This window comes from Heterodontus francisci, chromosome 9 (genome assembly GCF_036365525.1).
Source record: "Heterodontus francisci isolate sHetFra1 chromosome 9, sHetFra1.hap1, whole genome shotgun sequence".
In the NCBI taxonomy this organism is placed as follows: domain Eukaryota; kingdom Metazoa; phylum Chordata; class Chondrichthyes; order Heterodontiformes; family Heterodontidae; genus Heterodontus; species Heterodontus francisci.
Window position 1 is genome coordinate 116,739,825 of NC_090379.1, and position 24,137 is coordinate 116,763,961.

The window sequence follows — 24,137 nt, forward strand, 5'->3', positions numbered from 1 at the left end:
GCGCAGTCCGCAAGCATGACCCCAAGCTTCTGGTTGCTTGCCATTTTAATTCACCACCCTGCTCTCATGGACACATTTCTGTCCTTGGCTTGCTGCAGTGTTCCAGGGAACCTCAAAGCAAGCTTGAGGAACAGCACCTCATCTTCCAATTCAGCACTCTACAGCCTTCCAGAATCAACATTTGTGTTCAACAATTTCAGAGCATAACTGGCTTTTTGAAAAAAAAAATTTAACCATGGGTCTGTTTTAAACATGTTTTTTCAGGTTTTTGCTTTTGGACAGAGCTGTTCATTATTCTGCCATTAACATTCTCTCTGGACTAATGCATTGCCTTTTAACACAACTATTAACACGCTCTTTGCTTTTGTTCCGAGACGGCTATGTCATGTAATCTCTCCTGCCCTATTACACACTTTCCTTTTTGTTGTTCTTCCCCTCCCTCCCACTTGCTCAAAGCCTATTACATTTCTAACTTTTGCAAGTTCTGATGAAAAGGTCACCGACCTGAAATGTTAACTCTGTTTCCCTCTCTCTCCACAGATGCTGCCTTGCTGCCTGAGCGGAGTATTTCTAGCACTTTCTGCATTTATTTCAAACGTTGGTAGCACTCTCGGCTGACTCAGAAGGCTGAGGGTTGAAGTCCCACTCCAAAGCGTTGAGCGCATAATCTAGGTTGACACTCCACTGCAGTACTGAGGGAGTGCTGCATTTTCAGAGATGACGTCTTTCAAAAGAGATGCTGAGTCGAGCCCGTATCTGCCCTCTCGGGTGGAAGTGAAAAATCCCATGGCACTATTTCGAAGATCGCGGGAGTTATCCCCGGTGTCCTGGCCAATATTTATCTCTCAGCCAACATCACAAAAAGATTAAAATAAAAGCAAAATACTGTGGATGCTGGAAATCTCAAATAAAAACAAAGTGCTGGAAATACTCAGCAGGCGGCACAGTGGCGCAGTGGTTAGCACCGCAGCCTCACAGCTCCAGCGACCCGGGTTCAATTCTGGGTACTGCCTGTGTGGAGTTTGCAAGTTCTCCCTGTGTCTGTGTGGGTTTTCTCCGGGTGCTCCGGTTTCCTCCCACAAGCCAAAAGACTTGCAGGTTGATAGGTAAATTGGCCATTATAAATTGTCACTAGTATAGGTAGGTGGTAGGGAAATATAGGGACAGGTGGGGATGTTTGGTAGGAATATGGGATTAGTGTAGGATTAGTATAGGTGGGTGGTTGATGTTCGGCACGGACTCGGTGGGCCGAAGGGCCTGTTTCAGTGCTGTATCTCTCTAAAAAAAAAAAAAAGGTGCAGGCCTGTCAAATCTCATTCGTTTGGATTTTAAATTCCAGCTGATTTGATGCTCATCATATCTAAAAGTTAAAAATATGTTCAAAATGGATGTGTGACCTGTCTCACTCTCTGCTCATGTCCCATAGATATCATGAAAGGTTGCCATTCGGTGCAGTGTCTGTGCTAGCTCTTTGAAAGAGCTGGGCAATTCAGTTCCACTCCTATCACATTTCTAATGTAGACAGCTTTGAAAATTGCAATCCCAGGTCCCAAAATGTTGCAATACTGTTCTGTAACTGGCCACTGGATGGCATACAAGAGCACCTAAGACTGCCTCACTAATTCTGGGAACCCAGGAACAGGCCACTAAAATAAAAGCAAAATATCTCAGATGCTGGAAATTTGAAATAAAAAAAACAAGGTGCTGGAAATACTCAGCGGGTCAGGCAGCACCTGTGGAAAGAGAAGCAGAGTTAACATTTCAGGTCTGCGAGCTTTTGTATAGCTGAAGCCTGGACTTTGTTATTCTATTCTTTTAGATATAAAGGCCAGCATTCCATTTGCCTTTTTGATTATTTTCTATACCGGTTCATGATATTTTAATGATCTATGTACCTAGATCACTGCACCCCCCACAAGTCTCTTTCAACCTCCATTGTTTTTAAGCTTTCCACCATTTAGAAAAGTATCTTTATTTTGGGTCAAAGTGGATTACCTCTTTTTTTAAAATATTAATTCATGGGATGTGGGCGTCACTGGCTAGGCCAGCATTTATTACCCATCCCTAATTGCCCTCGAGAAGCTGGTGGTGAGCTGCCTTCTTGAACCGCGGCAGTCCATGTGAGGTAGGTACACCCACAATGCTGTTAGGAAGGGAGTTCCAGGATTTTGATCCAGCGGCAGTGAAGGAACAGCAATATAGTTCCAAGTCAAGATGGTGTGTGACTTGGAGGGGAACTTGCAGGTGGTAGTGTTCCCATGCATTTGCTGCCCTTGTCCCTCTAGTTGGTAGAGGTTGCGGGTTTGGAAGGTGCTGTCTAAGGAGCCTTGGTGTGTTGCTGCAGTGCATTTTGTAGATGGTACACACTGCTGCCACTGTGCGTCAGTGATGGAGGGAGTGAATATTTGTAGATGGGGTGCCCATCAAGTGGGCTGCTTTGTCCTGGATGATGTCAAGCTTCAAGTGTTGTTGCAGCTGCACCCATCCAGGCAAGTGGACAGTATTCCATCACACTCCTGACTTGTGTCTTGTAGATGGTGGACAGGCTTTGTGGAGTGGGGAGGTGAGTTACTCGCCACAAGATTCCTGGCCTCTGACCTGCTCTTGTAGCCACTAGGATGTTGATAGTGGGGGATTCAGCAATGGTAATGCCATTGAATGTCATGGGGAGATGGTTAGATTCTCTCTTGTTGGAGATGGTCATTGTCTGGCACTTGTGTGGCGCGAATGTTACTTGCCACTTATGTGCCCAAGCCTGGATATTGTCCACGTCTTGCTGCATTTGTACACAGACTGCTTCAGTATCTGAGAAGTCGCAAATGGTGTTGAACATTGTGTAATCATCAGCGAACATCCCCACTTCGGACCTAATGATTGAAGGAAGTTCATTGATGAAACAGCTGAAGATGGTTGGGCCTAGGATACTACCCTGAGGAACTCCTGCAGTGATGTCCTGGAGCTCAGATGATTGACCCCCAACAACCACAACCATCTTCTTTTGTGTTAGGTATGACTCCAACCAGCAGAGAGTTTTCCCCGATTCCCATTGACTTCAGTTTTGCTAGGGCTCCTTGATGCCATACTCGGTCAAATGCTGCCTTGATGTCAAGGGCAGTCACTCTCACCTCACCTCCTGAGTTCAGCTCTTTTGTCCATGTTTGAACCAAGGCTGTGATGAGGTCAGGAGCTGAGTGGCCCTGGTGGAACCCAAACTGAGTATCACTGAGCAGGTTATTGCTAACCAAGTGCTGCTTGATGGCACTGTTGATGACACCTTCCATCACTTTACTGATGATTGAGAGTAGGCTGATGGGGCGGTAATTGGCCGGGTTGAACTTGTCCTGCTTTTTGTGTACAGGACATACCTGGGCAATTTTCCACATTGCCGGGTAGATGCCAGTGTTATAGCTGTACTGGAACAGATTGGCTAGGGGCACGGCAAGTTCTGGAGCACAGGTGTTCAGTACTATTGCCGGAATATTGTCAGGGCCCATAGCCTTTGCAGTATCCAGTGCCTTCCGTCGTTTCTTGATATTACACGGAGTGAATCGAATTAGCTGAAGTCTGGCATCTGTGATGCTGGGGACTTCAGGAAGAGGTCGAGACGGATCATCATCTCGGCACTTCTGGCTGAAGATTGTTGCAAATGCTTCAGCCTTATCTTTCGCACTGATGTGCGGGTCTCCCCCATCTTTAAGGATGGAGATATTTGTGGAGCCACCTCCTCCAGTTAGTTGCTTAATTGCCCACCACCATTCACGGCTGGATGTGGCAGGACTGCAGAGGTTAGATCTGATCCGTTGGTTGTGGGATCACTTAGCTCTGTCTATCGCATGCTGCTTACGCAGTTTGGCACGCAAGTCGTCCTCTGTTGTTGCTTCACCAGGTTGACACCTCATTTTGAGGTATGCCTGGTGCTGCTCCTGATGTGCCCTCCTGCATTCTTCATTAAACCAGGGTTGGTCTCCTGGCTTGATGGTAATGGTAGAGTGGGGGATATGCCGGGCCATGAGGTCATAGATTGTGGTTGAGTACAATTCTGCTGCTGCTGATGGCCCACAGCGCCTCATGGATGCCCAGTTTTGCATTGCTAGATTGGTTTGAAATCTATCCCATTTAGCACAGTGATAGTGCCACACAACATGGACAGTATCCTCAATGTGAAGGCGGGACTTTGTTCCCACAAGGTCACGCCTACCAATACTGTCATGGACAGCGCATCTGCGGCAGGCAGACTGGTGAGGACGAGGTCAAGTATGTTTTTCCCTCACCACCTGCCGCAGACCCAGTCCACCAGCTATGTCTTTTAGGATTGGCCAGCTCAGTCAGTAGTGGTGCTACTGAGCCACTCTTGCTGATGGACATTGAAGTCCCACAATGAAATCCATTTGCCACAGTTTTGACCACTTAATTTATCAATATCTCTTTTTATACTTCCATTTATGCTGCTTACAATGCCGCCTATTTTTGTGTCATGTCCAAATTTAGAATGCTGCTCAGCCAATTTCCTAACCATGTCTTCTAAAAGTCCATATAAATAACATCCATAGATATTCCCGTGTCTTTAGTCATCTCCTCAAAAAATTCAATCAGATTCATCTGGCATGACCTACCCCTTAAAAATCTATGCTGGCTTCCTCTGATCAGCTGAAAGTAGACTCCAGTAATTTCTTGACAACAGATGCTAGGTTAATTGGTCTATAATTCCCTGGTTTTCCTCCCTCACATTTCTTAAATAGCAGAGTAACACGTACAATTTTCCAATCTAAAGGACAGTTCCCGAATCAAGAGAATTTGGGAAGATTATAGTTCCCATTAGGGAGATTAACTTTTCACCTTGTTCTGTGTTTAGATCGGGAACTCAGTGTGGAGGGCTCTAATGTGAACATCTCAGCACACATCAGAGCATCAAGAAAGGCACACTACTGCAGACAGCAAACTTTAACTTTAAATAAAATTACAAAAAAATGTTGACTGAGGCTCAGTGACATTGTGCTTGCCTCTGCATTCCAGAGACTGGAGCCCAAAATCTAGGCTGAAATTTCAGTGCAGTACTGAGAAGAGTACTGCACTGTTGGCGATGCCATCTTGTGGATGAGACGTTAAACCAAAGCCCTGACTGTCCTCTCAGGTGACGTAAAAGAACCCATGGCACTATTTCGAAGAGCAGGGGAGTTTTCCCTCAACCAACAACTTAACCAATTTCTGGCCATTATCACATTGCTGTTTGTGGGGGCTTGTACATGAATTAGCTGTCACATTTCCTACATTACAACAGTGACTTCACTCGAACAGTGCTTCATTGGATGAAAAGCATTTTGGGACATTGTGAGGTTGCGACAGATGCCATTTAAATGCAAGTCTTCCTGTTTAAACAAAAAAACAGCATACCCCAATCCTTCACTAGATTGTTCGACATGTACAGTACTCTTAGCTTCCTCATGGCATGAATTCCTTTAAGCTTCTCAATCAAGTTATACGAAATCCACAACTCTTCCAGCGTCTCCCCCACTGCCTCCTGCAGAAAGTAAAACTCATTACAACATCAGATTTTCCCAGGTATTTTGTTTGGTTTCTTTGTACTACTGATATATATATAGCACAGACTAGGATTTGTAAATTATATGTAAAAAGGATTTGAAAGTCAGATTGAGCAATAAGTAGGCAGACACACCATTGCATAGAGTATTGGAACTAATTAGCAAGTCAAAGTATGTACAGAAATCACTAAAACCTAGTGGACAGGTACAAAAAAAATTTGAAAAGCTAATGGCCGTCATCTCAAGAGGGCTATAATTCATAGGTGTGGAAGTGAGTTACAGCTTTACAGAGCTCTGGTTAGATCCCATCTGAAGTAACTGTTCATTTCTGGGTACTGCACTTCAGGTAGGATATACTGGTCTTGGAGTGGGTACAGTGCAAATTAACCAGAATGATACCAGGACAAACAGGGTTACATTACAAGGACAAGGTACATTGACTAAGCATGTATTCCCTCGAATATAGAAAATATGTAAAAGGGAGGGGGGATCTGATTGAAGTGTTAAAGATGATTAAAGGATTTGATGGGGTAGAGAAACTATTTCCTCTGATGAGGGAGTCCAGAACAAGGAGGATAACCTTAAAATTAGAGCTAGGCCATTCAGGGGTGATGTTAGGAAACGCTTCTTCACACAAAAGGTAGTGGAAATCTGGAACTCAAGTTTTGAAATTTTCAAGTGGCCCCTAGCATTCACAGCCTTGGAGGAATGCTCCAGATTAATGCTATCCTTTGTGAAAAATGCTTCCTGATATCACTCCAGATTGGCCTCGCACCTATTTTAAGATTGTGCTCAAATTTGGCAAAGAGCCACATAAGGAGATATCAGGAAAGATGACCAAAAGCTTGCTAAAAAAGGTAAGTTTTAAAGAGCCAATAAAAGCAGAAAGACAGTTTGAGAGGGGAGGGGTTTAGGGAGGGAACTCTAGAGCTCAAGCCCTCAGGAGCTGAAGGAACAGCCGCCAATGCTCAAGCAATTAGAATAGTGATGCAAAAGAGGCCAGAATTGGAGAAGTGTGGAGATCTTGGAGGGATTGTAGGGTTGAAGTAGATTACAGAGATAGGGAAGGGGCAAGGCCACAGAGGGATTTGAAAACAAGGACAGGAATTTTAAAATCAAGGTGTTGCTTAACCAGGAGCCAATGTAAGCCAGCGGGTGCAGGGGCGATGGGTGAACAGAGTTTCGGATAACCCCAGGTTTACAGAGGGTGCAAGTTGGGAGGCTTTGAAATAAAAGCAAAAAATGCTGGAATACTCAGCAGCAATTTGTGGAGAGAGAAACAGAGTTAATGCTTCAGGTCAATGACCCTTCATCAGAACTGGGAAAATTTGTAAATGCAATAGGTATTAAGTAGGTCAAATGGGGGGGGGGGAGGGGGGGGGGGGGGAGGAGGGCAAAAAAAAGAACTAATGGGAAGGTCTGTGATGGGGTGGAAGATGGTAGACATTAAGTGATGAGTGTTGGTGGGGCAGAGCCAAAGGCAGTGGTAACTGGACAATTAAAGAATCAAAAGATGTGTCCAGAGGAGGTAAGAATGGCAGAATAATGAACAGCTGCCAACTGAAAGCAAAAACAAGAGGAAAAAAAAATAGAAAACAAGATTAAGGCCGAAACATGCAAAAAAAAGGAATCAAAAATGGGGCAGAGATTACGGTCTGAAATTGTTGAACTCAATGTTGAGTCCAGAAGGCTGTGAAGCATCTAGCTTGCGTTGAGCTTCATTGAAACTGCAGTAGGCCAAGGTCTGAGATATTAGCGTGAGAGCAAGGTGGAAAATTAAAATGGCAGGATACTGGAAGCTCGGGGTCATGCTAGCGGTCTGAGCAGAGGTGTTTCGCAAAGCGGTCACCCAATTTACGTTTGGTCTCCCCAGTGTAGAGCAGACCGTTGTAGTAGTAGTTTTCAGAGCATGACTGGCCTTTTTCAAAAATTTTATTTTATTTCATTTTTTAACCATGCGCATGTTTTTTCAGGTGGACAGCATTGCTCATTACTCTGCCATTAACATCCTCTGGACTATTGCTCTTTACTTTTGTCCCATGACAGCTTTGTTATTTAATCTCTCCTGCCTCTGCCCTATCACACACCTTCTCTTTTGTTCTCTTCCCCACCAACCCACTACCCCCCACCCCATTCACTTGCTTAAAACCCAATTCTTTTCTAACTTTTGCTAGTTCTGATGAAAGGTCACAGACCTGAAGGTTAAGTCTACTTCCCTCTCCACAGATGGTGCCTGACCTGCTGAGTATTTCCAGCACTTTCTGTTTTTAATTCAGATTTCCAGCATCTGCAGTATTTTGCTTTTATATTAGAGTAGACCACCTTGTTAGCAGCGATAAAGTATACTAAATTGAAAGAAATACAAGTAAAATCGCTGTTTCATCTGGAAAGAGTGTTTGGGTCCTTGGACAGTGACAAGAGATGAGCTAAAAGGGCAGGTGTTGCATCTCCTGTGTTTGCATGTAAAGATGATGTGCTAAGGGGTGTTGGGGTGACAGAGGAGTGAACCAGGGTGTTGGAAGGAACGTTCCCTTCGGAATGCTGAAAGGACGGAGGAGAGGAAGACGTGTTTGATGGCAGAGGATGATCCACTGAATAGGAAGGCTGGTCGGATTGGAAGGTGAGGACAAAAGGGACATATCATGATTCTGGGAGGGAGGGGGATGGGGTAGAAGTGCACAAAATGGGGCAGACACAGTTGAGGGCCCTGTCAACCACAGTGGGGGGTGGGGGGGGAAATCCTCGTTTGAAGAAAAAGGAAAACATAATTAGAAGCACTAATGTGGAAGGTTGCATCATCAGAACAGATGCATCGGTGGAGAAAGGGGGAGAATGAAATGGAGTCCTTACAGGAAGCACAGTGTGAGGAAGTGTAAATAGCTATAAGAGTCAGTGGGCTTATAATGAATATTTGGTGATAGCCTATCCCCAGAAATGGAGACAGAAAAGTTGAGAAACGGAAGAGAGGTTTCGGAGATGGACCATGCGAAGGCAAGAGAAGGGTGGAAATTGGAAGCAAAGTTGAAGTTTTCCAGTTCGGGATAAGAACAAGAAACGGCGCCAATACAGTCATCAATGTACTGGAAAGAGAGTTATGGGAGGGTCCTGAGTAGTACTGGAAGAGAAGTGTTCCACACATCCCACAAAAAAAAGCAGGCATAGCAAGGACCCATGTGGGTACCCACAGCAACACCTTTTATTTGGAGGAAGTGAGCGGAATTAAAAGGAGAAATTCTTCAATGCGAGAACCAGGCGGAGGAGGGTGGTGGCGATACAGACTGGTTGGACCTCGGAAAGAAACAGACAGCTCTCAGACTGGCCTGGTGGGGGAAATGGAGGTGTAGGGAGAGTGGACATCCATGGTGAAGAGGGTTAGGGCCAGGAAATTGGAAACTATTAAAGTGACGGAGGGCAGCAGAAGAATCACAGATGTAGGTGGGGAGAGACTGGAGAAGGGGAGAACAAAAAAAAAAGTGAAGAAATCAGTTCGGTGGGGCAGGAACAGGCTGAAACAATAGGTCTACCAGGGCAGTCCTGTTTGTAGATCTCGGGAAGGAGGCAGAATCGGGCTGCTTGGAGCTGGGGAACTATGAGGTTGGAAGCAGTGGAGGGAAGATCTCCAGAGGAGATACGGTCAGTGACAGTCCTGGAAACAATGCTTGACATTTGGTAATGGGTCATGGTCCGGGGGAGGTAAGAGAAAGCGTCAGCATTCGGCCTCCACTAGGAAGAGGTCAGTTCGGCAGACATCAGTACCACCCCTGCCAGCAGGTTTGATGGTGATGTTAGGGTTGGACCTGAGAGAACAGAGTGCAGCAAGTTCAAAGTGGGACAGGTTAGTTAAGGGAGCAGAGAAATTGAGATGCTCATCACACCAGCAGCTCTCACTGAAAAGATCAGACATGGTAAGAGGACAAAGGGAGGTGTCCAGGTGGAGGCAGAATACTAGAGAAGGGTAAAAAGGTCTGCAAAAGACTCCTGGCCTAAGAAGTGGGCATGGAGGCAAAGGAGACGGAAGAACTAAATATTGTACGAGTTAGAAAAACTAACAGATCATCTTCCACCATTTCTGCCACCTCCAAACACATCGTCCCCTCCCTTTTCAGCATTCCGAAGGGACTGTTCCCTCCACAATACCCTGGTCCACTCCTCTATCATCCCCAACACTCTGACCTCTTCCCATGGCACCTTCCCATGAAAGTGCAGGGGATAGAACACCTGCTCTCTTACCTCCTCTCTCCTCACTGTCCAAGGCCGCAAATACTCCTTCCAGATGAAAGTGATTTGTGTACTTTTCAATTTAGTATACTGTATTCACTGTTCATAATGCAGTCTGCTGTACATTGGGGAGACCAAATGCTGATTGGGTGACCACTTTGCAGAACACCTTAGGTCGGGTCAGGTCAGTCAGGAAGCGTCACCCCGAGCTATCGGTGGCCTGCCATTTTAATTCACCACCTTGTTCTCAAATCAGACATCAGTCCTCAGCTTACTGCAGTGTTCCAATGTAGCGCAATGCAAGCTCGTGGAACATCCTTTGATGAGGCACTTTACAGCCTTCTGGACTCATTGAGTCTGTAATCTGTACCCACATTTTGATTCCTTTTCTTTGCACATTTCGGCCTTAAATTTGCTTTTGCTTTCAGTCAGCAGCTGTTCATTATTCTGGTCATTGACACCTACTCTAGACAAACCTTTTGCTTCTTTACCTATCTCATTACCACTCCCTTTGGGTCTGCACCACCAACTCTGGTCATTTAATGTCTCCCGTCTTCTGCCCTGTTACAGACCTCTTTTGTTCATTTGCCTCCCTTCCCCATTTGGCCCACTTAAAACCTATTACATTTCTAACTTTTCCCAGTTCTGTTGAAGTGTCATCGACCTGAAACGTTAACTGATTCTCTCTACACAAGATGCTGCCAGACCTGCTGAGTATTTACAGCACACTGTTTTTATTTAAAATTTCCAGCATATGCAGTATTTCGCTTTTGTATCAGTATTTTGGAAGTCTCGAGGTAAGAGTCCTGGATGAGGGTTTCGGCAGCAGATAAGCAGAGGCAGGGGAGGAGACATTTTGGAGGTGGAAATAGACAGTCAATGATGGCACAGGTGGGAGCTCATCTTGGGGACAGATACGACACCAGGATTCTGAACAGTCTGATTCAGTCTCAGACAGTTGCCAGGGAGAGAGATGGAATTGATGGCTAGGAAATGGAGTTTGTGGTGGGGATTGAAGACAATGGCTTCAGTTTTCCCAGTAGTGAATGGAAGGAAATTTCTACACATCCAGTACTGTATATTGGACAAGAAATCTGATAATTTAGAGTCAGTGGAGGGGTCAAAGAGGTGGTGCTGAGGTAGAGCTGGGTCCTACATTCTAATATGTTTTCGGATGATGTCACTGAGGGCAGAAATAGGAGGGGGCCAAGGATGGATCCTGGGGGGACACCAGAGGTAATGGTGCGGCAGCAGGAAGAGAAGCCAATGCAAGTGATTCTCTGGCTATGACTGGATAGATAAGAATGAAACCAGGCAAATGCAGTCCCACTCAGCTATGCAACAGTGGAGAGGCACTGCAGGAAGACAATGTGGTCAATTCTGTCAAAGGATGCAGACAGGTCAAGAAAGGTGAGGAGAGATAATTTAACTTTGCCACAGTCACATAGGATGTTATTTGTGACTTTGATAAGATCGGTTTTCGGTACTGTGGCAGGGGCGGAAACCTGACTGGAGGAATTCAAACATGAGTTTCAGGAAAGAAGGGCACAGATTTGGGAGGCAATACGTTCAAGGACTTGAGGGGAAAAGAAGGTTGGATACGGGCCAGTAGTTTGCAAGGACAGAGGATACAGGAGCTGATTTTTTTTTTTGAGAGTATGAGGACAACAGATTTAAAGGAGCTCCTCGCACTTGTTGCTGGAGGTGAGGGTGGAGGAGACAGTGGATAGCAGTTTGCAGCACAGCAAAGCAGCTGGGGGTTATCTCTGCATTCCAGGATGATCATGAAATAATTAGGATTTTTGGCAGGTAACAGCAAGACCCAACAGTGCTTTACGTGGTCCAGTCAGATCTGGCAGTGAAGGGCTAAACTTGTTGTCCGCCATATACGTTCAAATCTGCATTGCTTGAATTTAAGGGAGCAGAGATGAGGGCTGTACCAGGGGAACAACCAGGGTGAGAGCGTGAAATGGGTTTAATGGGGACTAGGGCATTGAAAGTGGAGGAGAGGGTGCGGTTGAGCAGATCAGTAGGTGCAGAAATGTTGTGGTAAACGGAGGGCCAAAGTCTAAATAGTTGGGATTTTGAAAGTGCAATTGTAAGCAAATTGGGAGAGCGTTTCTCCCAAGGTAGGGAGGGAAAAAAACACAAGGAGGAAATAAGGTTAGGTTACACCTAAATCCAACAGGCCCCTGGTTGCCCTATGTGAGATCAGCTAACTCAAATCTTCCTGGTCTGTATGGCTTAGCCACTCATTGGCTTAGAGTTTAGGCACCAGGAAATTAAGTGAAGCTTTCAATGGGGAGGTTTAGGATCAGACAGTGAAAATATATTAACGTACCAGACCATTCAAATTCTTTATGTTATTCCTTCCCAGTGACAGAATTGTTAACTTCTCTGGAAAACACAAGAAAAAGGACAACATTTCTCTTTTATGTAACATACAAAATAGATGGGCAGGAAAAGACCAGCTGGTTCATCAAGCCTAACCCATACTCACGATGGCTGGAGCATCATGTCTAGACCAATGTTCTGACCAACTCACACCTCCCACCACCACCCCCAACCCCCCGCCCCCCCCCACCTCTCAGCCATGAATCTCCTGGATGAGGAAAAAAAAAAAGAGACAAATTCAGGGCCAGTAAGGATAAATTACTCTGGAAAAATCCCTTTTCGACCCCTCCAGCTTTTGAGACAACATCTCAATATAGCCCTCAATTCTGAACAGGGTTTACACATCTGATTTTAGGGTTTATTATCCTGAAGATGGATTGCAAAATAAGGATGAGCCCAGCAATGCTCCAGTTGGCAGCCTCAGCCACTCCAATGCCAAGGTGATGCACGAGTCACTTGCTCAGTTCAGTGCTGAGCTGTCCATTTTTCCCCATACTGAATGGGTAGCATTGTGGAGAGCACCTTCAGTCACATCTTACTGAGAAAGGCACCCCTATCATCTACATCAATTCTTTTTTAATGACTGAAGACAGATCATTATTTTACTGGGAAGTTCTTTCAAAATTCATTTTCCGATGAATATTATCTTTTTGCTCAAACTTCACCTGATTTTTTTTCTAAACCCAATTTCAGGAAGCGATAAGGAAACAAAAAAACTGAAGTATAGCTCAGTGTGCAGCAAAACAGTAAACTTACTCACTGGATCTAATTGGCTTCTATAAGTAACTTGAGCTGCAATCTCACTGTTTGGGGCAGTAACTCACTAAACTACTGTTCCATTACCCATTGTTAAAGCACCTACCTACGGAAAGAAAAGGGTCCCATTGAAATCCGATCAAGTTAAAAGAATGGGTTTTCAACAGAAATTTAAGTTAAAAAAAAGGATCATTTGCAACAGCCAAGAGGGGAGGGAATATTTCAGATGAGCCCAAGGATAAAGCACCTGGCTAGGTATTTGTAAGGATTTATCAGCTCACATTAATGTTGCACATTAAAAATTAAGGAGCACTGCTGTCTTGATTTCAGCAAGAGAACAGTTAGTACAATCCAAAAATGCCCCATACACATTATTTTTTCCCCATATTAAAAAAACATCCTACAAAAAGATTTCAACAATACATTTCTTTGAGTAAAAGGGCCCTCCTTAGGTGCTTTCACACCAGGTGCAGTTACCCAAAAGGGACTAGGTTCCCCTTTATGTTGCACCCCGCCTTGAGTTAGACTAGCTCTGATCACTTTTTTTTTTAAATCATTCTTGGGATATGGGTGCCCCTGGCCACACTGGCATTTATTGCCCAGCCCTAGTTGCTTAAGAAGGTGGCAGTGAGCCTTTTTCTTGGGCCACTAGAGGAGTGGTTTGATGCAGCTGAGTGACTTGCTCAGTTAAAGAGTTAACCACGTTGGTGTGGGACTAAAGTCACATATAGGCCAGACCAGGTGAGGCCGATAGGTTTCCTTCCTTAAAGGACATTAGTGAACTAGTTGGGTTTTTACAACAATCCAACAGCTTCATGATCACTTTACCGACACCAGCTTTTTATATCTGGATTTTTTGAAACTGAATTCAAACTCTCAAACTGCACCAGTGGGATTTAACTCTGGATTATTATTCCAGGCCCTTACATTGCTTGTCCAGTAACATAACCACTACACTACTATCTATACCCAATCTTACTTCTGATGAAAGGTCACAGACCTGAAACATTAACTCTGTTTCTCTCTCCACAGATGCTGCCAGACCTTCTGAGCATTTCCAGCACTTTGTTTTTATTTCTTACTTCAGCAAATCCTGTAGATAGTATGGACTGCAGTATTGCAGTTACAGTACAGGTATGCTGGATGTTTATAATCAGTGGATGGTATCACAGACAGACAATCAAGAGTGTTATGTCTAGGATTCTGCTTATAGGATTAGGCAGGCAGCCTTATTAATGCAAATAGAATCGACAAATGTATATTTGCTCTGTTGATCTCCATATAAAAGTGGAGCCCAACAAGGGAGAGTGATACATGATCATTCTTTGAAAACTGGAAGCAGTAGAACTGAAGAAAAAAAGTACTTGAAAGAAAACATTAATAAGAGAGACACTCGCTTACTTAGTCCATTCAAATTCGCTATCTTTTCGATGCAGTTTGTTGAAAGGGACAACTTTCTGAAAAAAAAAGGAAGGAATGTTTTACATTTGGGACAACATTGCACATTCTTTTTTGTATCAACTGATTTTCACTTGTTTAAACTAGTAATATCCTTGGCAAACTGTGGATAAAAGATAGATAAAAACCACACAGGTTTTTGTTTTCCCCCCAATGTCACTACTGTGCCATCATCAGCTTTAGTTGCATGTTTCAAAAAAACAGCACTTCTGGGAGTTGATTGTTTGGACATTGGTCTTTCATTTCTGGATAGCGTAGTGAATTCCAGCCATCAAACTGATGGCATGAAAGTCTCCGTCTACTGACCCCAAGGATCCTCAGAAAAATGAGTCTGGCGGGCATGGACCTCCCACACAGACGTGGCAATCTCACTCATTTGGACATTCAGTACAAGAAATAGAAAAACACCAGACCAAAAAGGAAAAAAAAGGAAAAGAATTGCATTTGTGTAGCGCCACACAGCCAATAAAGATTTTTTATTTTGAAGTGCAGTCACTGTTTGTAATGTGGGAAACGTGGTAGCAAGGTCTCGCAAACAGCAATGATTTAAATGACCAGAGATTCGGTTTTCCAGTGATGTTGGCCAAAACACTGGGAGAACACCCCTACTCTTCTTCCAATAGTGCTGTGATTTTTTACATTCACCCAAGGGGGCAACAGGACCTCTATTTAATGTTTCATCTGAAAGATGGCAGCTCCGGAGCATCAGCCTAGATTTTCTTGTTCATTTATGGGCCAGCATTTATTACCCATTCCTAATTGGCTTTGAGAAGGTAGTAGCAAGCAATCTTCTTGAATACAACAGAGTTGTTTGCTAGGCCATTTCAGAGGGCAGTTGAGTCAACCAGATTGCTGTGGGTCTGGAGTCACATAGACCAGAAAAATCTGCCACCCTTATCCATTCCGGCCTATGTGTGACTCCAGACCCACAGCAATGTGGCTGACTCTTAACTAACGTTACCTCTGATTTTTTTGTACTATGTATGGTCCCTTTAAGATGGCTGCATGGCAGTACGTGCGAACATCTTAAAGGGAACGTTGGTTGTGCATAGCCTATTTGTTGCACTGCATGGTACATTATATATTGCTGCATGATTGTTCCCTCTTAACTGCCCTCTGAAATAGCCCAACAAGCTGTTCAGTTGTATCCAAGGCGGTGGCTCACCACCACCTTTAAGGGAAATTAGGAACGGGCAGTAAATGCTGGCCCTGCTAGTGATGCTTACATCCATAAATGAATAAAAATACTAATATGTACAATAATTCTTGATTATTCCTTAAAATTGCTGATGCTCATGCAAGGTCTTATTAGCTCTGGCGGCCAGCACTTATTACCCATTCCTTGAGAAGGTGGTGGCAAGCTGCCTTCTTGAACCACTACAGCCCTTCTGGTATAGGTGCACCCACAGTGCTGTCAGGGAGAGAGTTCCAGGATTTTGATCCAGCAACAGTGAAGGAATGGTGATATATTTCCAAGTCAGGATGGTGTGCGACTTGGAGGGGACTTGCAGGTAGTGGTGTTCCCATGTATCTGCTGCCCACATCTTTCTAGGCGGTAGAAGTTATGGGTTTGGAAGCTGTTGAAGTAGCCTTGGAGAGTTGCTGCAGTGTGTTTTGTAGATGGTACACACTGCTGCCACTGAGCACCAGTGGTGAAGAGAGTGAATGTTTAAGGTGGTGGATGGGATGCTAATCAAGTGGTCTGTTTTATCCTTGAGTGTTGTTGCAATTGCACTCATCTAGGCAAATGGAGTGTTATTCCATCACACTCCTGACTCTTGCCTTGCAGGTGGTGGAGGGGGCTTGGGGAAAAAAATCAGGAGGTGAGTAGAAGACCTAGTCTCTGACCTGTCCTAGTAGCCACCAAGATAATTGACCAAAAGATTTTGTACCATCAGTCTGTTATCAGACAGCCCAAGAGTACCTGATTACATTTCCAAAATGACACGTGTTGAGTTTGCACAGTTACAAAACCAAGTAAAGGAATTTCCCGGTGCTGATAACCTCGTGCTTCCAAGGTCAACAGCTGGGAGAAAGGGCAAATGGGGAACCTGGGAAAAAGTAGAAAAGGTACAATAGTTTTCTAAACCAAAACAGAAACTATTTTTAAAAAAAGTTGTGAGCAGTTAGTATCGGGGGTGATTTATAACCCAAAGTTTACAATATTGATTACAACGATAAACAAATTAATTTAATTAAGAGTGCTGACAGGATGTTACTGAGTTTCCTGATCTCAAGCAGGGTGGTGAACAATTAGCATTAGTAGTCCCGAGTTTCAAAGATGGGGAGGGTTGGGGAGGGGGGTGGGGGGGTGCAGGCATTGGTTTTGGTGAATCCAGCCTGCAAACCTGCTACAAAGTGCTGGTGGAAATAGATATCAGGTGGGGGAAGGACTGGGCTTGACTGACACTGCTTGCGATAAAACAGCCCAATACTCTTTGCCTCAGCTCAGAAAAGAAGAATGACCAGCTAGACAAGAAAGGCAGTGCCAGGGGAACCATACCTGAACATAAGTCAGGATCTGCAAGAGAGGGGAGAAACCTTGGAGACATTGGGGTTTTCATCATAAACATATACATTTTAAAGGAAACAATGACTGGTAGAAGCAAGACACACAAGTAAGCACTCAAGATGCATCTAGTAAAACTTACTCGCAATTACTCAACGTAGAGAGGGACGCATCCATCTTTTCAATTGGTGGCACCTGGGCATATAACTTCACCTCCACGGCTTCAGCTGCCTTCTCACCCGACCTTTCCTCCTGAAAGTCATGAATCAACCCTGTCATTTCTGTCCTTGAGATAAATAATTTGAGCTACTATTACTGCTGGTTTTCAAATTCCTCCATTACCTTACCCTTCCCTAACTTGTAATTTCCTCCATTCCTGCCAACCCTTCAACATCTCTGCACTCTTCCAATTCTGGCCTCTTGCACATCCCTCATTTTAATTACCCCAGCATTGGATGTCATGTCTTCAGCTGCCAGGGCCCTAAGCTTGAAGTCCCTCCCTGAACCTCTCTGTCTCTCTACCTCTACTTCCTCCTTTTAGAAGCTCTGTCAAACCTGCTTCCTCACTTGTTCAAATACCTCCTTATGTGGCTCGGTGTCAACTTTGAAAGGGAAACCTAGCCAAGCTTGATCCAGTTCTCGCCTAACAACAATTCAAGCACACTCACCAGCAGCAGTCATCTACTGGAGAAGAAGTGGCAACTGTCAGAAGGTGGTTGGATACTTATCCTGTTAGCAGTCAATTAAATAGCAACAGAGAGGATTCCAAAAAAAGGCCACTCCTTGGAACCTTCCAGAATGCATGACAAACAGCGGTATGAGCTACCAGGCAAGCACCTCCAAATATGCACAGGTCGTCTAAGCTTCCATTCAAAGATACAGTAGACTGAAAGGATAATCAAACAATCATTGTATACACATCACCAAGACACCCATCTCATACAAAGATACAAAGGAAGAGGCCATTTGGCCCATCATGCCTGTGTAAGGTCTTTGAAAACACTATCCCAGTTTGTCCCATTCCCCTGCTCTTACTCCACAGTCCTGCGATTTTTCTGCCTTCAAGTATTTATCTAATTTTATTTTGAAAGTTATTACTGAATGTACTTCCATCATTCTTTCAGATACAGTATTCCAACATCACAACCCACTGAATTTTTTTATTTTTATTTCCTCTGCTTGTTTTGCCAATTACCTTAAATCTGGGTTATCACCCTGCCAGTGGAAACAGTTTCTCCTTATTTACTATCAAACTCCTACACAATTTTGAACAACTGTTAAATCTCCCCTTAACCTTCTCTGCTCTCAGAAGAACAATTCCAGTTTCTCTAGTCTCTCCACATAACTAAAGACTTTCATCCCTGCTATGATTCTCATACGTCGCCTCTGCACCCTCACTAATTTCCTATTCCAGAAAGCCAGTTGGTGAAGGATAGAACTGGAGCCAATCTTTGCACACATATATTTATTTACTGGAGTTACACATTACAAACATACACCTCCTAGCCCAACAACCGCAGTTTCAGTCGGTGTCTATTTATAGGGGATCAAGTGAATCCCCAGTTAAAGCCCACCACCTGCATATAATTAAAATACAATGAACAACTAAGACCATGACATCCTCCCTGAAGTGTGGTGCCCAGAATTGAACTGGGGCTTAACCAGTGCTTTGTAAATGTTTAAAGCAACACCCTTACTTTTGTCAGCATCTGTGGAAAGAGAAGCAGAGTTAACGTTTCGGGTCAGTGACCCTTCTTCGGAACTGACAAATATTAGAAAAGTCACAGATTATAAACAAGTGAGGTGGGGGTTGGGCAAGAGATAACAAAGGAGAAGGTGCAGATTGGACCAGGCCACATAGCTGACCAAAAGGTCACGGAGCAAAGGCAAACAATATGTTAATGGTGTGTTGAAAGACAAAGCATTAGTACAGATTAGGTGTGAATATACTGAATATTGAACAGCAGCAAGTGCAAACCTGAAGAAAAACAACCTGAAAAAAACAGTGGGTAAGCGAACTGAACAAACTAAGATGAAATGAAATAAATGCAAAAAAAGATTGTAAAAAATGTAAAAAGGAATGCAAAAAAAAAAAGAACTAAAAATGACCAAAAATGAAAGTAAAGTGGGGGGCTGTCATGCTCTGAAATTATTGAACTCAATGTTCAGTCCGGCAGGCTGTAGTGTGCCTAATCGGTAGATGAGATGCTGTTCCTCGAGCTTGCGTTGATGTTCACTGGAACACTGCAGCAATCCCAGGACAGAGATGTGAGCATGACAGCAGGGGGGAGTGTTGAAATGGCAAGCAACCGGAAGCTCAGGGTCCTGCTTGCGGACTGAGCGGAGATGTTCCGCAAAGCGGTCACCCAGTCTGCGCTTGGTCTCCCCAATGTAGAGGAGACCACACTGTGAGCAGCGAATACAGTATACTACATTGAAAGAAGTACAAGTAAGTCGCTGCTTCACCTGAAAGGAGTATTTGGGGCCTGGGATAGTGAGGAGAGAGGAGGTAAATGGGCAGGTATTACACCTCCTGCGATTGCAAGGGAAGGTGCCCTGGGACGGGGACGAGGTGGTGGGGGTAATGGAGGAGTGGACCAGGGTGTCGCGGAGGGAACGATCCCTTCGGAATGCTGACAGGGGAAGGGAGGCGAAGATGCGACTGGTAGTGGCATCACGCTGGAGGTGGCGAAAATGGCAGAGGATGATCCTTTGGATATGGAGGCTGGTGGGATGAAAAGTGAGGACAAGGGGAACCCTGTCACGGTTCTGGGAGGGAGGGGAAGGGGTGAGGGTAGAGGTGCGGAGAATGGGTCGGACACGGTTGAGGGCCCTGTCAACCACAGTGGGGGGAAATCCTCGGTTGAGGAAAAAGGAGGTCATATCAGAAGCACCGTCATGGAAGGTAGCATCATCAGAGCAGATGCGTCGGAGACGGAGAAACTGGGAGAATGGAATGGAGTCCTTACAGGAGGTAGGGTGTGAAGAAGTGTAGTCGAGGTAGTTGTGGGAGTCAGTGGGCTTATAATGGATATTGGTAGACAACCTATCCCCAGAGATGGAGACAGAGAAGTCGAGGAAGGGAAGGGAAGTGTCAGAGATGGACCATGTAAAGGTGAGAGAAGGGTGGAAATTGGAAGCAAAGTTGATAAAGTTTTCTAGTTCGGGTCGGGAGCAGGAAACGGCACCGATACAGTCATCCCGAACGAGAAAACTTTATCAACTTTGCTTCCAATTTCCACCCTTCTCTCACCTTTACATGGTCCATCTCTGACACTTCCCTTCCCTTCCTCGACTTCTCTGTCTCCATCTCTGGGGATAGGTTGTCTACCAATATCCATTATAAGCCCACTGACTCCCACAGCTACCTCGACTACACTTCTTCACACCCTACCTCCTGTAAGGACTCTATTCCATTCTCCCAGTTTCTCCGTCTCCGACGCATCTGCTCTGATGATGCTACCTTCCATGACGGTGCTTCTGATATGACCTCCTTTTTCCTCAACCGAGGATTTCCCCCCACTGTGGTTGACAGGGCCCTCAACCGTGTCCGACCCATTCCCCGCACCTCTACCTTCACCCCTTCCCCTCCCTCCCAGAACCGTGACAGGGTTCCCCTTGTCCTCACTTTTCATCCCATCAGCCTCCATATCCAAAGGATCATCCTCCGCCATTTTCGCCACCTCCAGCGTGATTGCACTACCAGTCGCATCTTCGCCTCCCTTCCCCTGTCAGCATTCCGAAGGGATCGTTCCCTCCGCGACACCCTGGTCCACTCCTCCATTACCCCCACCACCTCGTCCCCGTCCCAGGGCACCTTCCCTTGCAATCGCAGGAGGTGTAATACCTGCCCATTTACCTCCTCTCTCCTCACTATCCCAGGCCCCAAACACTCCTTTCAGGTGAAGCAGCGATTTACTTGGACTTCTTTCAATGTAGTATACTGTATTCGCTGCTCACAGTGTGGTCTCCTCTACATTGGGGAGACCAAGCGCAGACTGGGTGACCGCTTTGCGGAACATCTCCGCTCAGTCCGCAAGCAGGACCCTGAGCTTCCGGTTGCTTGCCATTTCAACACTCCCCCCTGCTCTCATGCTCACATCTCTGTCCTGGGATTGCTGCAGTGTTCCAGTGAACATCAACGCAAGCTCGAGGAACAGCATCTCATCTACCGATTAGGCACACTACAGCCTGCCGGACTGAACATTGAGTTCAATAATTTCAGAGCATGACACCCACTTTACTTTCATTTTTGGTCATTTTTAGTTATTTTTTTTTCTTTTTTTTGCATTCCTTTTTACATTTTTTACAATCTTTTTTTGCATTTATTTCATTTCATCTTAGTTTGTTCAGTTCGCTTACCCACTGTTTTTTTCAGGTTGTTTTTCTTCAGGTTTGCACTTGCTGCTGTTCAATATTCAGTATATTCACACCTAATCTGTACTAATGCTTTGTCTTTCAACACACCATTAACATATTGTTTGCCTTTGCTCCGTGACCTTTTGGTCAGCTATGTGGCCTGGTCCAATCTGCACCTTCTCCTTTGTTATCTCTTGCCCAACCCCCACCTCACTTGTTTATAATCTGTGACTTTTCTAATATTTGTCAGTTCCGAAGAAGGGTCACTGACCCGAAACGTTAACTCTGCTTCTCTTTCCACAGATGCTGCCAGACCTGCTGAGTGAATGCAGCATTTCTTGTTTTTGTTTCAGATTTCCAGCATCCGCAGTATTTTGCTTTTATCCTTACTTTTGTACTCTATGCCTTAAATAGTCTTCTCAACTTGTCCTACCACCTTCAAACACCAGTGTACATTTAGGTCTCCATGTTACAGCACCCACTTTGAAAATAAATCACTTTATACTTTTCTGTTTGTTAAATTTCATTGACATGTCTCTTCCCATTTCACCAGTCTATCTGCTCCTGAAGTCTGTTATAACCCTCCTCATAGCTGACTACATGTGAGTTTCATGCCATATACAAACTTCAAAACCAGGTCAATAATCATATCAATAAGAGCAGTGCTCCCAGTCAAATCTCTGTTCAAGATGCAATTACACGCAGCATTAGCTGGGCTCCACATGCACCTCGGTGGTCTTGGGGGTAGGGGAGAACCAGTTAGGGGTGCCCACTCCTGCTCACCATATGTTTTAGGGTGCAAAGACAGATGGGGGTGGGGCATGGTGGGACCAAGGGCACAGTCATGCCTGGCTGCGATGCCCAGCTTCCCACAATTAATGCCAAACCTCAACAAACAGGTAACTTCGGGGTGAAAAAAAAACTGAGGGGATAAACTGTGGGTGGGTGGTGTAGAAACCAGCAAGAAATGGGGGAGTGGGGGGGGTAGAAATTATGGTATGAGGGAGGTTAATGGGCTAAATAGGTTAGAAAGGGAGAAGGACAGCACTGAACAGAGGTATTGGGGGGTGTCAGGGACAGGATCCCTCACTCGGGCTGAGGTGGTAGAGGGGGGGGGGGGGGGGGGGGTCAGGGTCTCTCCCCCGGGCCAACGCTGCTGTTACTCACCCACTTGGCCAGAGCCTCTTTAATGGTGGTCGCTTTGGCCTAGAGAAAGAGAAGAGAAAAGACAGTGTTACTCGATGCGGAGTGAGACCGGAGTCCCGGGTGGAGATTGAAGCCCAGGCCCGGGGTATCGGGTACAAGCTCGGCGCTCACTCACTCACCATCCGCCCGCTCTCCCTCTGTCGCTGCCGCGGTTGCTAGGCACACGGGCAGCAGCGCGCAGGCGCGTCTCTCACGGCCACTCAGGGGGCGGAGTTACATTCATCAACACAGTCTTAAAGGGACATTGCCCCCAAACTCCTGTACATCCAAAACCCCCTTTACCCCCAAACCCTGTACCCCTAAACCCTCTGCACACCTAAAACCCCCTTTACCCCAAAACACTGCACCCCCGAACCATAGAAACATAGAAAAATGGGAGCGGGGTAGGCCATTCGGCCCTTCAAGTCTGCTCTGCCATTCAATACGATCACGGCTGATCATCCAAACTCAGTACCCTGTTGCCGCTTTCTTCCCGTATCCCTTGATCCCTTTAGCCCTAAGAACCATATCCAACTCTTTCTTGAATATATTTAATGATCTGGCCTCAACTGCTTTCCGTGGTAGAGAATTCCACCGGTTCACCACTCTCTGGGTGAAGAAATCCCTCCTCAGCTCACTCCTAAATGGTTTACCCCTTATCCTTAGACTGTGACTCCTGGCCCTGGACTCCCCCGCCATTGGGAACATCCTTCCTGCAACTAGTCTGTCCAGTCCTGTTAAAAATTTGTAGGTTTCTATGAGATCCCCTCTCATTCTTCTAAACTCTAGCGAATACAAGACAAATCGACCCAATCTCTCTTCATACATCAGCCCTGCCATCCCAGGAATCAGTCTGGTGAACCTTCGCTGCACTCCCTCCATAGCAAGAACATCCTTCCTCAGATAAGGAGACCAAAACTGCTCACAATACTCCAGATGTGGTCTCACCCAGACCTTGTATAATTGCAGCAAGACATCTTTGCTCCTGTACTCGAATCCTCTCACTATGAAGACCAACATACCCATTTGCCTTTTTAACTACCTGCTGCACCTGCATTGTTACTTTCAGCGACTGGTGCACAAGGACACTCAGGTCTTGCTGCATCTCCCCCCTTCCCAATCTATCGCCATTCAGATAATAATCTGCCTTTTTGTTTTTGCCACCAAAGTGGATAACCTAACATTTGTCCACATTATACTGCATCTGCCATGTATTTGCCCACTCTAACCTGCCCAAATTACACTGGAGCTTCTCTGCATCCTCCTCACAGTTCACACTCCTACCCAGCTTTGTGTCATCTGCAAACTTGGATATATTACATTTAATTCCCTCATCTATGTCATTAATATATATTGTGAATAGCACTGATCCCTTCGGTACCCCACTAGTCACTGCCTGCCACTTGGAAAAAGACCCATTTATTCCTACTCTTTGTTTCCTGTCTGCCAACCAGTTCTCTATCCATGTCAGTACCTTACCCCCAATCCCAAGTACTTTAATTTTGCACACTAATCGCATTTGTGGGACCTTATCAAAAGCCTTCTGAAAGTCCAAATACACCACATCCACTGGTTCTCCCTTATCTATTCTACTAGTTACATCCTCAAAAAATTCCGGTAGATTTGTCAAGCATGATTTCCCTTTCGTAAATCCATGTTGACTTTGTCCGATCCTGTCACTGTTTTCCAAGTGCTCTGCTATTACATCTTTTATAATG

General features: G+C 45.2%; 1 protein-coding gene across 1 annotated transcript in view; it reads right to left on the bottom strand.

The window, feature by feature from the left end:
• The window catches only part of dnal1 (dynein, axonemal, light chain 1), a 37,475-nt gene extending 14,849 nt beyond the window's left edge, over window positions 1-22,626 (bottom strand). Inside the window, exons 1-6 of the mRNA XM_068038398.1 lie at window positions 22,560-22,626; window positions 22,402-22,440; window positions 17,018-17,127; window positions 14,310-14,365; window positions 12,100-12,155; window positions 5,392-5,518 (exon numbers count right to left, since the gene is read on the bottom strand). Of these exons, the coding sequence (XP_067894499.1) occupies window positions 5,392-5,518; window positions 12,100-12,155; window positions 14,310-14,365; window positions 17,018-17,127; window positions 22,402-22,440; window positions 22,560-22,562 (391 nt within the window). The 5' untranslated portion in view covers window positions 22,563-22,626. The remainder of the gene's footprint in view (window positions 1-5,391; window positions 5,519-12,099; window positions 12,156-14,309; window positions 14,366-17,017; window positions 17,128-22,401; window positions 22,441-22,559) is intronic.
• Window positions 22,627-24,137: the final 1,511 nt, after the last annotated feature.